The following is a 16,799-nucleotide window of genomic DNA, read 5'->3' as shown; positions in this document are numbered from 1 at the left end:
TCTCGGAGTGCAAACGTTGACAGCTTGAAGAAATATTCTCAAACCCCCATCACCCAATTTCAAAATGCATAAGCAACATGAATGAATTCCTTTCTCACAAAGCATTGCTGTTATAATAAAAAAAGATGAGTTCTTCAAGGCACCAAAAATAAGTAGCTTTTCTCACGTACTTTTCACTTGAAAGCCATTGCTTTATACTTCAGCACATATTTGAATAATATTATTTATTAACTCCCTTCGGTCCAAAAGGACATTTTCAACAATATAATGATATCATTGCTTCCTGTACCAAAGATTTAAAACTTTTCAACCTGGTTCCAATGAGCAATATGACATTATGGTGACCAACATACAATACCAACAAATATAGCAACCTCAGTGTATTTAATTAAATAATAATCATAATTTACCCATCTTGGAAAAAAGATTGAATAAGCATTGGAATCGAAATCTGAAAGCACATGAGTGATCCTGATGAAGAACGACGATGAATGAACCTAACAGGTGACTTACTAAAAATAGATGCTTCCTCCAAGATTCTTGGAGTTGTAACTAGAAACCAAAAATAATAATTGAGAGCACCATTCAACTGCTCTAACTCATATGCGGTCATTGGAACCATCTCTTGACATGAGATACTATAAACAGTAACTCCCTCAAAACGGAGTCAAAACTCATCATTGGTCATTGGATAGCCTAATAACTCCACAACAAGGTCCTCTAAACACCAGTGTCAATCTCCAAGGACCCAATGATAGGCTGATAGGCTGAATCCATCAACTCTCATGGTCATGCTAACAAAGGGGCATATTACAGTAACATAATAAATTGCATGTGTGATGGGAAATCTAAAAAGAAACATAACAATATGTTTCAATAATTTCCACATATGTAGGTTTCTGAAGTCTTGCCCAACTAGTTTCATTTGTGTGCAATTAACAAAAGACAACTAAAACGAAAATTTTCAGTTGTTGTATAACGCATAATCACATAATCAAGAGTTGTTAGGATACAATTACAAATTCTCTATACTTTTTGTTTGTAAGAATTCTTTTATCACAATCTTTAACTTTGCCACAAAAGGTACAGTATCACAGAAAATCTTGTATATCTATACAAACAATATTGCCTCATTTATCCCTCTAGTACTATACATCATTCTATATAAGTTTATGATGATCCTTTATGCATCACAAAACATCCTTAAGATGATATAATATCACATTACACATCGTCCTTGGTACTTTCACTTGTGATATTATATGACAATTTTAGAGCTAATATCAAAACTACAAATCATTCTTTTATATAAAAAGTTGTTAACTTATAAATTTTGACATTATTAATCACAACATATAGTATTATCAATTTTATGATCATTTGTCTTCAAGTGCAGTCTATTTTCATATCCAAAACTCTCTCATTTTCCCACATTGGAATGCATCTAATTTTTTAGTAAACATTTGAAACTCTCTATAACCCTTGTGCAGTTTTCTATATATTTACAAGCTTGAAGCCAATATAATTCATCAAAATTAATGATTTATTTACATTCTTGTAAAATAAATCTAAGTAAATCTATCTAAGGTCATTTAATATTTGCAAAAAATATTCTATTCAATAAACCTGATGGAAATCAGCAATCATAGGTTAACATAATCAAATATGCTCCCCTGCTTACGATGAATGCATCTTCAATGCCACCCATGGATTCTACAATCATTAACTGTTTGTTTCACATTGGAATCTATCATATAATTTCTGAAGAGTTTAAAATGGCATTTAAACATAATAATGCAAAGGAAAAATATCAAAAACAAATCAAACCACATTATAACAAAGTAACAAACGTGAAAGATTTTAATTTATAATCTTCACGTCCAAGCAAGAAGTGCAAGTAGTAATCTGATGTATATACGAGTTCCTTTACATTTTTGTTGAGTAAAAATCCATACAGAAAAAAGGTTATTAGAAATGATAGATTCGAAGTTTACCTATCAGGGAATGTAAAGCTACAACAACAAAAAGAATGAAATTTCAAAACAAGCTTTCCTTACCTTCCTTCGAGCCGTTTAATTTCAGCACCCTCTGATTCTGACAATTGATTACTTAGTTTCCAATACCCAATTTCATCTGATGCCTCAACACATAAATCAAAATATACACACAAAGGATTTGCATCTGAACTGTTCACCTAAAATTGAAACATTTAATCATAATTATAAATATAACCTTGATATTCCAATTTAACGTAGGGTACAAACAAAATTCACTTTATTCTAAACTAGCTATTTACAATAATGAATGATTGAAAAGAGGCACTAACTTGTATCATTTTTACGATAAATGTACTTTTACAAAGATACAAAAGCATACATCCTTCTATTGAACAAGGAACGGAGTTTTAATTGCAAAATTGCAATGCTGACACAGTATACTTCCCAAATGATTTCAACCAAATAAATCTGGCCACTGAAGATAGAATTGTTGCTTTAAGTTTTTCTGTAAGACCATATAATGTACACACTGAAATTGTGGACAATTTTATTATTTTGGACAATAATCAAATGACACTGGAACAAGATAACATCAATTTGATTGTTTGTCAATGATCATCAAATAGGTTATTTTGGTAGCCTCATAATTTACTCTCCAGCTTTAAGCTTCCCAAATTTCTGTTTTATTTAGAATCTAAAAGAGGCGGTAAAAAATAGATATGAATGTTCATGATCCCATTCAATAAAAAAGAAGCTTTGTAGTTGTTAAAAAATAAAAAATGAAAGAGAGAGTATTAAGTTTAGAAAATGTTACAAAACATATTGTTTTGTTTTAAAGACAGTTAAAGCACAACAAAATCAAAATAGCATAGTTACACCGCCTTGGGAGACGGGGGGACGGGGGGATGGGGGGACAAGTTTCCGAGACGGGGGGACAGAGGGGCCTTGATTTGGGGACGGCAGGGGGACGGCGGGGGGACGGCGGCGAGGGATGGGGGGGTGGCAGAAGGAGTAGGGGTGTATATACTATACATATGGTATAGCATATACCATATCAACTGGAATATCATGATTCATGATCAAATGACAAACAAACAATGAACATTAAACATTGAACATCAGCAAATAATAAATATTAGTCTAAACTCTATATATCAGCCTTCAAATCAATAGTATGAGTATGTAGATTCTACTATCTAATAGTAATCAATGATCATATGAGTCATGACATAAAGATGATTACAATAAGTATCATGTGCCATGAATCATGATATCAAAATAAGTATATAATGCAAACAAAAACTACAAATCTCCTAGAGTCCAAATCAAAATGTCAAATCAATGGAGACTCCTTGGCGTCCCCCCACAATGAAGGAGACTTCTTGGCGTCCCCCCTCAATGAAGGAGACTCCTTGGCGTCCCCCAGCACCCCCACACTTGGAGACCTCTAGCCGTTTCGGAGACGTCTCCCCTGTCTCGGAGACCTCTAGCCGTCTCGCCATCTCCGGCAGAGGTGGCGCTCTAAGTGGCGCCGCCCGAAACGCCGTCCCCCCGTCCCCGTCTCCGAAACGGCCCAATTTCGGGGGGGGGGGGGGGGGGGGGGGACACGTCCCCGTGTTACACTGCAAAATAGATAACTCTTACTAAATTAGCCAATATACAACCTTCGATAAAACAGAGGGACTTATGAAATACATTAATATTAAAATAACCTCAAGTTCTTAGAATATCAAATTTATTAAAATTAGTGCTTTCCAAATACGAAACTTAAAGAAAAAGCATGAACTCCCCAAATGTCAAAACTGCATCGAGAAACTACCATTGAATTGATCTTAACTGTAATGTCCCCTTTTTAGTGTGTCATCTTTCAAAGGATTAGCCTATTTCCTGACCCTCATATGCTAATGCAGTTGTTCAGAGGGTCCAGTTGGCAAAGTTGGAGGCCAATTCCCACTCCAAAGGTCAGGGATGCTCAGGATTGCTCTTTGTTTGAGTCTGATCAGCACACTTACTATTTATAGTGTCTTTTTGGGGTAAGTCAGAGTTTCTATCTTTAGCAGGGCACCTTGGCAGTTGTCTGGCAGTATGGAGTCCTTGTGACATTGAGGAAGCTTCCAGATTGGCACTTATTATGTATAGTAAGTAAAATAATGGTCAGAGCTATTTCTGGCATAGCATGGGTACCCGAACTTATGGTATGAACAACAACTAACCCATTCGTCAGTTGGCTCAATTTAAAGGACTTAATATTGATAGTAATCCAGCGGGATGTTAGAGAGGGACCTCACTATGTTTTGTAAGGCAGTTGGATGCACAATGATTAATTCCCACGTTCAAACAGAATTGAGAATCACTGATTAATGATTGAGTTATAATGTTATAAAAATTATTATGTAACTTTAATAATAATTGATTATTAAGTGCATATCATATATAAATTAAGCACACTTTATTTAAAAAGGGGATATAAATGTTAATAAAGTATACTGTATATGTGCACCAAAGGAAAGTTTATAATCAAATATTATAATTGAATTGCAACTAAAGAAAATGGTTTCAAAGGTAGCTACTTGTGAAGATATCTAAGTCAAGGCAGGGACAAATGAATTCACTCATAACTTTTGCATTTATTTTAGTTTATGTGGAGAAGAAATTGAAATAAGGGTTTCAGAATTCAAGCATGAAGAATTGGGAATTCTTCTAAGTTTTCCAGCATAAAGAATTGGTGAAACACCCAACTGATGATGTCAGGCATTGACTTCAACCAGAGGCCAAGAACGCATTTATCCTTGAAGAATTAAGGGTTTGATTGCATCATTATTTACCAGAACAATTTGCAGTGGTAGAAGGAAATTGCAGCCCAATTAATATCAGCACTATTGTATAAAGAAAAGAGATTTTTTCAATACATATCACAGTCAAACGAAGACCTGTGTTTAGCGTCCAAGGACCAGAAAATTACCTGCACGACACGGCCTATATATGGGAAGCAGCAGTTCAGTTTGAGGGGCCAAGTTTAACAGTGTGGGGTTCCATTTTTTTCAATACATATCACAGTCAAACGAAGACCTGTGTTTAGTGTCCAAGGACCAGAAAATTACCTGCACGACATTTCCTATTTATGGGAAGCAGCAGTTCAGTTTGAGGGGCCAAGTTTAACAGTGTGGGGTTCCACTTGGCATCAAGAGAGCGTCCAACTTTAACTGCAGGTCTTGGCATTAGTTTATAGTTTATAGACATTTCCAGAAGGATGAAATGCAAATTGGGGCAGACTGAGAATGCATATGATCAGTTCCAGGTTTTTGTTTATTGTAATTAATAAATTCTCAATGCCTTTGATTATCGTTGTGTGTGTGTGTGTGTGTGTGTGTGTGTGTGTGTGTGTGTGTGTGTGTGTGTGTGTTTCAGCTCCTTGAATTGCAATAAGAGGTATTCCATGTGAATTGTTAAGTATTTGACAAAATTCCATGTTGAAGATTAAACAAACTTGAATGGCATTTCATTGTTGTTTGAAAGTCTATCTCATTTAAAATCAGATTATTGAGGAACCAGCTTTATTAGTTTGCATGTACAGTGTTTGACAAACTGTCAAAAATCTAAAATTGAAACATTCCAGTGTTTGTTGGAGTTGGAACTCCTCGGGGTTCTTACATTAACCTCCTAAACTCCCTGCCACTGTCAAAATTCCTATCTGATAAAGGAGGCATTCCTTTAGAATCTTGCAACTTTGCAGTTCCTTCCCAAGGAGGAACAAAGATAACTATGCGGAATGTTAGGGGTATTAATGCTGCTATGAAGAAAAGATTAATAAAAAGATATTTAAAATTATTTGATTGAGACATAATTTTACTTCAAGAAACCAAACTAAGTATAGCAGAAGCAGAAAAAATGAATAACAAAATAAGAATATGGAAGGCAGACTGGGTAGAATCTACAAGAGCATCCAGAGGACTAACAATTGTTCGGGATCATAGGAAAGTATCATATGAGCCACTAACCAAGAACAACAATTGGATGTCCGGTAATATTAGAAGTGTCAACTCCAATCTAATCTTCACCATTACTAATGTGTAAGGACTATTACAAAATAACCTAAAACAAGTATTATGGACAGAATTAAGCACTCTTATAAACTAACGAACTAGAGTGAACCATATCGTAGGGGGTGATTTCAACGCGATTCTGGACATAAGCGAGAAATTTCAGGATTCCTCTATCATCTTACGATTGCAAAAAGATTTCAGCCAATGGGTAGATCACAACAATCTAATTGACATAAAAAGTACTAATGGTAGCTTTACTTGGAATAACAGAAGGGCAGGCTTCAGCCAAATCGCAGAAAAATTAGATAGGTTATTTTCAAAGGAGATCTTAGGAATTTCAACTATTCACTAGAATCCAAAATTCTATCATTATCAGGATCTGACCACTTTTTTGGTTTTGTAGGATATTAATGAATCTACCAAACCCATGAGGGAACCCATTCAGATTTGAAAACATGTGGTTTCAGCACAAAGAAATTATGAATTTAATAGAAAAATGGTGGAATGAAGAAACCATTAAAGGATCAAAGATGTTTTGTTTTGTGTCAAATTTAAAATCTCTTAAAAATAAACTTCTGAAATAGAACAAAGAACACTTAAATAATATTTTTGAAGAAAAATTAGCCATAGAACAGCAATTTGATGATTTTGCTAATAAAGTAATTAAGAACAGCATGAATGAAGAAAATTGTTATAAAGAAAAGGAGGAGTGAACTAATAAATATTGGGATATCCTAACAAAGGAAGAAATACTCTCGAAACAAAAATCCTGAGAAACTTGGTTAACTGAAGGAGACAGAAATGAAAAAAAACCTTCATAATAGCACTAACAATAAAGAACAATCAATAGAATTACCAAAATTAAAGATGTAAATAACAACTAGGTGACAGAAAACAATGGATCCAACCTTAAGCACAACAAGAAATGTTAACAGCCATCCCAAATCTAATCACAGAAAGGGAAAATTTATGGTTAAATAGTAAGTTCACCCTCAAAGAAACAAAAGAGGCAGTTTTCCAAATGCATCCCAACAAAGCACCGGGGCCGGATGGATTTAATACAAATAAATTTCAAAAATGCTAGCATATAATAGGACAATAGCTTTATGAGGCTTTAGAAGCTGCACATAACTCAGGAACCTTTCTCACTGAAATCAACAACACCTTCATTACACTCATACGAAGAAATCCAACTACTCAAAACTAGAAGACTTCAAACCCATTGCCTTATGTAATACTATATATAAGATTCTATCTGAAACATTAGCAGACATTTTTGAATTGTTATTACCTAAGATCATTTCAAAGGAACAAACATGATTTGTCCCAAATAGATCCATATTACAAGGCACTGTTGTTGCTCAAGAAATTATTCAGAGTTCAAAACTTCAAACTAATAAAGACCCATATATGTTGATTAAATTAATTCTCAGAAAGCTTATGCCAAGGTCAATTCGAGATTATTTAATAAGTGTTTGGAAGCCTTTGGTTTCTCAAAAAATATGGATAAATTTAATATTCAGCTGCATATCCACCCCCAAACTATCTATTATGGTCGATGGAAACCACGAAGGCTTCTTCCAAATGCACGAGGGAATTAGACAAGGTGACCCATTGTCCTCATTTTTGTTTGTCATCATGGAAGAAGCCATTAGAAGGGAAGATTCAAGGGATCAAAGTCACAGAAAATATAGACAATATAATGCACCACCGATTTGCTAACGAAACTATCGTACCAGGTGCCAGCACTAAAGAAGAAGCTCAACATTTCAAAGATATCCTAAATGCGTACACAACACTGTCAAGACATGTAGTTAATGCAAATAAATTTCAAGTTTTCTTCCTAAACACTAATACCAATACAAAAGTAGCAGTTTGCAGAACTTTGGGCCTTAAAACAGGAAACATCCCATATAAATATTTATGAGTTCCGTTAGATAAAGCAAAGCAATGCAATAAGATATGAGAACCAATAATTACTAAGATCCAAAATAAAATGGATAGCTAGAAAGTAAGGTGGCTATCCACTGTCGATAGAACCAAAATGATTAAATCGGTTCTAGCACCTATACCAACATATCAAATGTCCATCCTACCTTTGCCTGCTAGCATATCCAAGAAAATTGAATCTAAAATCAGAAACTTTTTATGGCAGGGGACATCTGAAAACAAGAAATTGCCAATGATAAAGTGGGAACACATTTGAAAAACACTAGAGAAAGGGGTGCTAGGTATTGAAAATTTGCCCTCTCAAAACCTAGCTCTAGGTACAAAACTAGTGTGGAATATGCTTCAGGAACCTAATAGGAAATGGTATTCCATTCTATTCAATAAGTATATACTAAATGCAGAACCCTTAAACTTGTTTAGATCCAAAAATCATTCTAGTGGATCACAAATCTGAAATTGCCTAATATCATGCAAAGATACCATTCACAATAAACTGACATGTGATATTTGTAACAAGGAAAATGCACTATTCAGGGAAGATTCATGTGTAGGATATGAACGACTAACCTCATCAAGAATGGACCCAAACATCAGAAATATTTTAAAAGAGGAATTAGGAGATAAACTTAAACACTATATCAAAACAGATGAATATTTGCCTACTTTAGGATGGAAATGGAAGGGTATTGTGTTAGTTTAGTTAGCTTTGGACAGCTGTTTGTCCATTTGCTCTTATTTAGCAAGTAATTGTTTCACTAACTAATTGGTTAGGTTAGGGACAAATATTTGTTAAATAATTGACCACTTTTGGAAACAACTAGAAACCGACTTGGTTAGGGTTGTTAAGTTGTTTTAATCTCAAACGTCGATTGGGAATCAATCTCGGCCGTTGGTTTCCCCACAGGAGTAGTATAAAAGGAGGTCAAGGGGGCATTTGGAAGAACAAGAAAGCAGCTTGGAGAAACATTTGCAATGCTAGCAAATGAGTTTGTAAGTTTGCAGTGTTAGCAAACAATCTTGCAGTGTTAACAAGGGCGGAGTGTTAGCATGGGAATAGCACTAGGGAATATCAGCGGGAGAAATTAGGAGGTTGTCGGAGTTCTGCCAGTGAGAGGCAAGGAATTTTGCATCTCTTGATTTGCTGAAGTTTAATATAATTCCTCATCTGTAGAACTAGTTTTCCCTTAGGGGTTTTTCCAGGGACAATTTGTCTGAAAATATTGTGTTCATTGTGTTGCGCATTTCTTTTCGTATTTTTTTAGTGACGTTACAGTTGTGTTATTTTTCGATATTAGCTAGGAATTTGTTTTCAGCAGTTTAATAATCTTTTAGGATAGGAGATTAATAATCAGTGACTGCAATAGTTAGTTTTCACTTGGTATCAGAGCATTGTTAAGGGTAGAAGAGTTTTGCCCTAGGAAAGAAATTTTGATCTCTTTAGATTTATTATTGCTTTAATCCCTTGAGATGGCTTCAGCTGGTTTGAGAGATCAGGATAGATTGGATGGTGCCTCGAATTTTGGTGTCTAGAAACCCAGAATTTCTTTATTGTTGGAAGAGAATGGTATCAAGGATCATGCTACCAGTGTTGTACCTATACCAACGGATGCAACACAGCTTGCAACACATAAGAAGGACGATGCCAAGGCGAGGAGGATTATCCTTGATGATGTCAAGGATCATATTGTTCCACATATCGCAGAGCTAGATACAGCGAAGAAGATGTGGGACGCCATTCTGAATCTATACCAAAATGCTACCACCAATAGGAAGTTGATTCTCAAAGAGAAGCTATAGAATACTTGGATGAACCAAGGAGAAGATGTCACAAGTTACCTCACCAGGCTCAAACTTGTCAAGGACGAGTTAGCAGCTATTGGAGATAGCCCTAGTGATGACAAGCTAGCGAGAATAGCCCTAAATGGGTTTACTAAACAATGGAGTGTCTTTGTTCAAGTTCTCAGTGGACGAGATACTTTACCGAGTTGGGATCGACTATGGACTGATTTCACTCAGGAGGAGTTTAGACTAAGTCTTGTCAATTGGACCATCAAGAGTCAGAAATATGAGGTGGAACAAGAGAACGTTGCCCTAGCGGGTAAAGGGGAAAGCAAAGAAGGAATCTAGCAAAGGATCGAATTCACAAAGTGAAAAGAAGAAGAAGGACCTTTCTAAGGTCAACTGCTTTGGATGTCACGAGTTTGGCCACTATGTCAGCGATTGCCCAAAGAGGAATAAGGGTAAGAAGCAGGTGGCAGCTTCAAAAAGTGCGGAAGAACTCTCCAGTAGAATGGAAGATGAGTTTGCACTCATAGCTTGTATGGTTAGCTCGACCTCACAATGTGTTCGGTATATAGATAGTGGGGCATCATTTCATATGACAAGAGTTAGAGAGTACTTCTCCAATTACAACGAGGACACCAACATCCAGATTTCTCTAGGAAACTTGTCCAAACTCAACCCAGTTGGGAAAGGGACTATTCAGTTTCAGAGGGAGAATGGAAAGATAATTCCACTTCATGATGTGTTGTATGCGCCAGGCTTAGGTATGAATTTGATTTCTATATCTGTTCTTCAGGATAGGGGGTATAATGTACTTTTTAGAGGGACAAATGTGTTGATTAAGCACAAGGATTGGAAATCACCCATAACCATTAGAGTTAGGAGCGGTCGCCTTTATAGATTGCAGTTTGATACTCCTAAGGCACTCATGAGCACCATCCTAGAGATCTTGGAGAGCTATGGCATAGGAGGACGGGCCATATTCATCATAGAGCACTTAGATTGCTTTGTAAGACGGTGACAGGTGTTCCAGAAGTAAGCATAGAGCATTATGATGTATGTAAGTGATGTGTGTTGGGGAAGTTCACGAAAGCATCTTTTCCAAGGAGTGACACTAGATCTAAGGGTGTTCTTGATCTAGTACATTTAGATGTTTGTGGACCGATGTCGACCAAATCTCTTATAGAGGATATGAGTACTATGTTACTTTTATTGATGATTTCTCAGACCTGGATATACTTCTTGAAGACTAAGGATGAGTTTTTCAGTCGATTCCAAGAGTTCAAGGCTCTTGTGGAGAATTCAACAAGAAAGAAGATAAAGGTTCTTCGGTCAGACAATGGAAGCGAGTACAAAGGAAATGTCTTCCAGGAGTTCTGTACCAGAGAAGGAATCAAGAGAGAATGGACTGTTCCTTACAATTCACAGCAAAATGGAGTTGCTGAGAGAAAGAACCGTTCTATTTCAGAGGCAACAAGAGCTATGCTACATGACCAGGACATGTCCCGTTACTTATGAGCAGAGACATGCAATATAGCAGTCTACATCCAGAACAGAGTTCCACACAAGGTGTTAGGGAAGATGACACCAGAGGAGGCTTTCACAGGGAAGAAGCTAGATGTCGGTCACTTCAGGATATTGGGTAGTTTGGCATATTGTCATATTCCCGGAGATACATGTACAAAATTAGATCAGACTGCAGAGAGGGGGTACTTTGTTGGGTACAGTGAGAACTCAAAGGCATATAGGATTTTCATTCCAGGGACAAAAAGAATTATTGTCAGACGTGATGTCAAGTTCATGGAGGACAAGGCATTTAGGAGATCCAGAGATTTGCCAACAAATGATCAGAGTGAGCAACCAATAGAAGCTCCAAGACCGATTCAAGGGCAGCAAAGCTCAAGTGCAGTTAACAGTACGAGTGTAGACTCAGGTAGTGAAGATTCACAGAGTATTGAGCAACAAGTGCAATAGGAAATGCATCTTAGAGGACTCAGAGGTTGACATGTCATCCTCTACAGTTGGCAACAGGAACCATAAGGTTCCAAATACACAAAGGGATACTTAGGAGTTTGTGGGAGCTCCTAGGAAGAGTACTAGACAGCGGAGACAACCAGCCAAGTTCAATGACTATGTGGCATTAGTTAGTCAGTTGGTAGATAGTGAGCCTTCTAGCTATCAAGACATTGCACAGCATCAGGTATGGCGAGATGCTATGGTTGAGGAGTATTCCTCAATAATGCAAAATGATGTGTGGGGAGGTAGTTCCTAGACCAACAAATAGAGCAGTTGTTGGATCACGCTAGATCTATAAGACAAAGCACGGTGTTGATGGTAGCATTGAGAAATACAAGGCGAGGTTCGTGGCAAAGGGGTTCTCTTAGAAGGAGGGAATAGACTATGAGGAGACATTTGCTCCAGTTGCCAAGTATACTTCTATACGAGCTGTAATCTCACTTGCAGCACAGATGGGATGGCAGATCCATCAAATGGATGTCAAGACAGCATTCCTTAATGGTGAGTTGAAGGAGGAGGTATACATAGAACAACCAGAAGGCTTTGTAGCACACAGCAAAGAGACCCACGTGCAGATTAAAGAAAGCATTGTACAGACTCGAGCAGTCTCCTAGAGCGTGGTATGAGCGCATTGATACATACTTGCAGAAAATGGGCTTTGCGAAGAGTGAAGTAGATGCTAACCTCTACTACTTGATCGTTGGGGGTGAGATTCTCATTCTTGTTCTTTATGTGGACGACCTGTTTCTTATAGGTCCACTAGGGCTCATAGTGGATTGCAAGAGAAACCTTGCAGAAGAGTTTGAGATGAAGGATTTGGGACTTATGCACTACTTTCTAGGCATGGAAGTGTGGCAAATAGATGGGGAGATTTTCCTTGGTCAAGGGAAATATTGCATTGAAATCTTGAAGAAATTCGGGATGGAGGATTGCAAAGCCATATCTACACCCATGATCACAAATTGGAGGAAGGTAGATACATCCAGGGAGAAGGATGTAGATCCCACTTTATATAGACAGATGATTAGTTCGCTTATGTATTTCGTCAACACTAGGCCAGATATAGCATTTGCAATTAACTCTCTTAGTCAGTTCATGGTTGAACCAAAGAGAATGCATTAGATAGCGGCCAAGCATGTATTGCGTTACTTGCATGGTATAGTTGAGTATGGCATTAGATATGTTCGAAATGAAGGTATCAGGTTGATAGGCTATACTGACGCAGACTGGGCAAGAAGTACAACATACAAAAGGAGCACTTCAAGGATTGGGAGTTGTTTCTTGGTTCAACAGGAAGCAGAAGTCTGTGTCTCTGACTTCAACAGAAGCAGAATACATAGCAGCTAGCATGGCAACGTGAAGCTATATGGCTTTAGAAGTTGTTAGTAGCTTTGTTTGGTTAGAAGGTTGAGACTACTGTGATACATTGTGATAATCAGAGTTGCATCAAGTTGTCTGAGAATCCAGTGTTTCATGATAGGTCTAAACATATAGATATCAGATATCACTTCATCAGAGATTGTGTACAACGGGGAGTTGTTCAACTACAGTACATACCTACAGAGGAGCAGGTAGCAGACATTCTGACTAAGGCATTAGGGAAGGCAAAATTTATCTTCTTTAGAGATAAGTTAGGCGTCATGCAGAACAGCTTCCTTGCTAAGAGGGAGTGTTAGTTTAGTTAGCTCTGGACAGTTGTTCGTCCATTTGCTCTTATTTAGCAAGTAATTGTTTTACTAACTAATTGGTTAGGTTAGGGACAAATATTTGTTAAATAATTGACCACTTTTGGAAACAACAAGAAACCGACTTGGTTAGGGTTGTTAAGTTGTTTTAATCTCGACCGTCGATTAAGAATCAATCTCAACTGTTGGTTTCCCAACAGGAGTAGTATAAAAGGAGGTCAGGGGGGCTTTTGGAAGAACAAGAAAGAAGTTTGGAGAAACATTTGCAGTGCTAGCAAATGAGTTTGTAAGTTTGCAGTGTTAGCAAACAATCTTGCAGTGTTAGCAAGGGCACAATGTTAGCGTGGGAATAGCAGTGGGTAATATCAGCGAGAGAAATCAAGAGGTTGTCGAAGTTCTACCAGTGAGAGGCAAGGAATTTTGTATCTCTTGATTTGTTGAAGTTTAATATAATTCCTCATTTGTAGAATTGGTTTTCCCTTAAGGGGTTTTTCTAGGGACAATTTGTCCAAAAATATTGTGTTCATTGTGTTGTGCATTTGTTTTCGTATTTTTTAAGTGAAGTTGCAGTTGTGTTATTTTTTGATATTAGCTGGGAATTTGTTTTCAGCAGTTCAATAATCTTTTTAAGATAGGAGATTAATAATCAGTAACTGCAATAGTTAGTTTTCACATATTGCAAGTACACAACTTTCAAAAGAACAATTTAGTGAATATCTTGAGTATAGAACCTTTGCATATAAGGCAAGAACTAGCACACTCATATGGTGTGGATCTAACAATGGGAAATATAAGGTTAAAGAGGAGTATAAGCAAGCTACTGAATATCTCAATCTCCAAAATTCTGAATTTCCATTACAACTTTGTTGGAACAAAGCTCGCTTACCCAAAGCTGGCACCTTTTTATGGGCATCGATGTAGAAGCTTATCTTAACAACAGAATGGTTATAGAAGCTAAGTTTCAAACGACCTACAAGATGTGTATTATGCAAACAAGAAGAAGAAATTGTGGATCACATTCTTCTAAATTGCCTGTATGCATCAAAATGTCGGCAAAACATCTTGTGCAAATTAAATTGGTTGTCAGCACACTCCAATGACCTTAAAAACTTCTTACAACAATGGCCTTCCAAGCTGAAGAATTGCTTAAACCAAATATATGAATCATCACCCCTTCAATAGTTGCTTGGGAACTTTGGAAAGAAAGAAATATAAGACTATTTCAAGATTAGTTGATCTCAACAGACTCTCTTGGTAATTAAATTGAAGCTAGTATAAACTTTAAACAATAGCCTAAAAGATACCAATTGCATTGAAGGATCCTTCTCCCATTGGGATAGCCTAATTCACAAAAATTGTGTGGACCTAATTATTCCAACCCAATATAGTAAACGAGGTAAGCAGAGTAAGGAATCTAGGACCCAGCATAAATGGGAATCTCCAGGAGAAGGATGATTTAAACTGAACTTTGACGGAGCTTCAATAGGTAATCCCACTATAGCCAGTATTGGAAAAATAATTGATAATAGTAATGACCAAGTTATAGAAAAATTAGCAAAGACATTGAATAATACAACCAACAATTTGGCAGTTTTTGCAGCGGTAACTGAAGGTCTTCAAATAAGTAAGGAACTCGATATTACAAAGATACTAGTGGAGGAAGATTATCAAATAGTGATTAATGCAATAAGGACGAGAAACACAGCTAACTGGAAATTGAATTCTTTATTGGAATTTAGTATACAAATTCTCAATACCTTCACAAAGGTTGAAATTCAACATATATGTAGGGAAGGAAACCGGTTGATTGACAAATTAGCTAATATAGGTGTCGATGGCATAGCAATAAGGAATATCTCACATTCAAGAACTCATATTTAGCCTAGATTTATAACTCAACACCTAAGATATAATTTATGTGCATCACTTACAATTGTTTTGCTCTAACATCTTGTAGGAACCTCTTAGATTGCTCTATTTTCTTTTACACATTACTATAACTGCAGTTTTAGTTTAGACATGCTATCAAGGGCATATAGTTTTAACCAAATAAGCCTATAGCATATCTACTCTCAACCACAACTTTTGAATTAAATCAAAGCACTATGATTTTTCTTATATAAATGTTTGTTTTGTAGAGATACCCCAATGTCCCTTCATAATTTATGTTGACAGATAGGGATTAAATGTATTCCATTGTTTAGATTAGAGTTCATTTTCGCATCTATACTTCAAATAGATGTTAATTAAGTTTTTAGGCCTCCACAACCTTAAACTTTAAGATACTCATGCAATTATAACTATATAACCTTGATCACCCAAAGATTTATATAGTTATCACCCTATACAACCATTTCCCTTCCTCTTATACCGATCTCAACTAGATATGATTGTTGTGGATTATTATTAGTCTAGCTTCCTATTTAATTTCGTGAGGCCTCTCAAAGCTTCTGGCATTTACTAGAAGTCCCGCTTCCCTTAAAGTGTGTTTACTCGTTTGATTTGGCTCGGGCTCTTCATGTGTTTGATTTCATTTGAGTCTTGCTATATTTCCAACTAAGGAATGTAGATCTCAACTAGGGTTAGGCTCTTTCCAATTACGGATACACTTGCTATCCTCTATCACTCATCCGAAGAGAGGACCATGTCTTTTCTTGGCCCTATTAAGCCCAAGCATTGGAGTAGGATCCTTACAAATACTAATGACATGACCTAGATTGTAGTGGTCAAGGCACTAGGTGAAGCACATTTCAATTACAAAAACATGTGGCACTCCAATAGTAAGGTGATAAGATGTTTAATTGCTTGCCTCATTCGAGCCTGGGTGAACCTTTGGGACACTATTTATCTTTGTGAAACCATTTTTTAGTAGACATGGCTCAAAGGGCTCCATAACGTTGTGTTCAGTATTAACAATAGATTGGAAATACCCTACCCTAAAGAATACATGACCTGGCTAGTAGAATGTCTGAAGCATGCCAAAGTTCTTAGGTGCTCAATCCTCTCCATTTAAGACCCCATGCTTTTGAATATGTCTAGCTAGAAATGGAAAGGTTCGTCCATTTTCTTCTATGTTCTCTGGCTTGAAACCTTCCTCAAGAAATGCCAAGTTTAACATCTCTCTTGATTTTGACCTCCAAGATCACAATAAGCTCAGGTTAATTCTTCTAAAGCTCAATAGGTCAAGTAGGGCAAGGAAAAGCAAGCGGTCAAGGGCTTCAACAAATCAAAGTGTTATTCCCTCTAAGAAATCATCATAGCGAGGCCTCTAGATATCTAAACTTTGCTTCCTCCTATCCTGGCCTTTCTTAGCAGAGCCAAGAGGA

The 16,799-nt window shown here is 36.8% G+C and overlaps 1 protein-coding gene across 7 annotated transcripts in view; it reads right to left on the bottom strand.

Moving 5' to 3' along the window:
- The window catches only part of GMI1 (gamma-irradiation and mitomycin c induced 1), a 393,394-nt gene that overhangs the window by 210,146 nt on the left and 166,449 nt on the right, over positions 1 to 16,799 (bottom strand). For all 7 annotated transcript variants that reach the window (XM_089797668.1, XM_089797669.1, XM_089797671.1 and 4 more), the window contains exon 25: positions 2,058 to 2,194. In XM_089797668.1, the coding sequence (XP_089653794.1) occupies positions 2,058 to 2,194 (137 nt within the window). The remainder of the gene's footprint in view (positions 1 to 2,057; positions 2,195 to 16,799) is intronic.

The sequence above is a fragment of the Cupressus sempervirens genome, chromosome 8, assembly GCF_028749045.1.
Source record: "Cupressus sempervirens isolate cs-2001-9-10 chromosome 8, ASM2874904v1, whole genome shotgun sequence".
Classification (NCBI taxonomy): domain Eukaryota; kingdom Viridiplantae; phylum Streptophyta; class Pinopsida; order Cupressales; family Cupressaceae; genus Cupressus; species Cupressus sempervirens.
The sequence above is the reverse complement of the archived record's forward strand: the minus strand, read 5'-3'. Positions and strand labels throughout refer to the sequence as shown.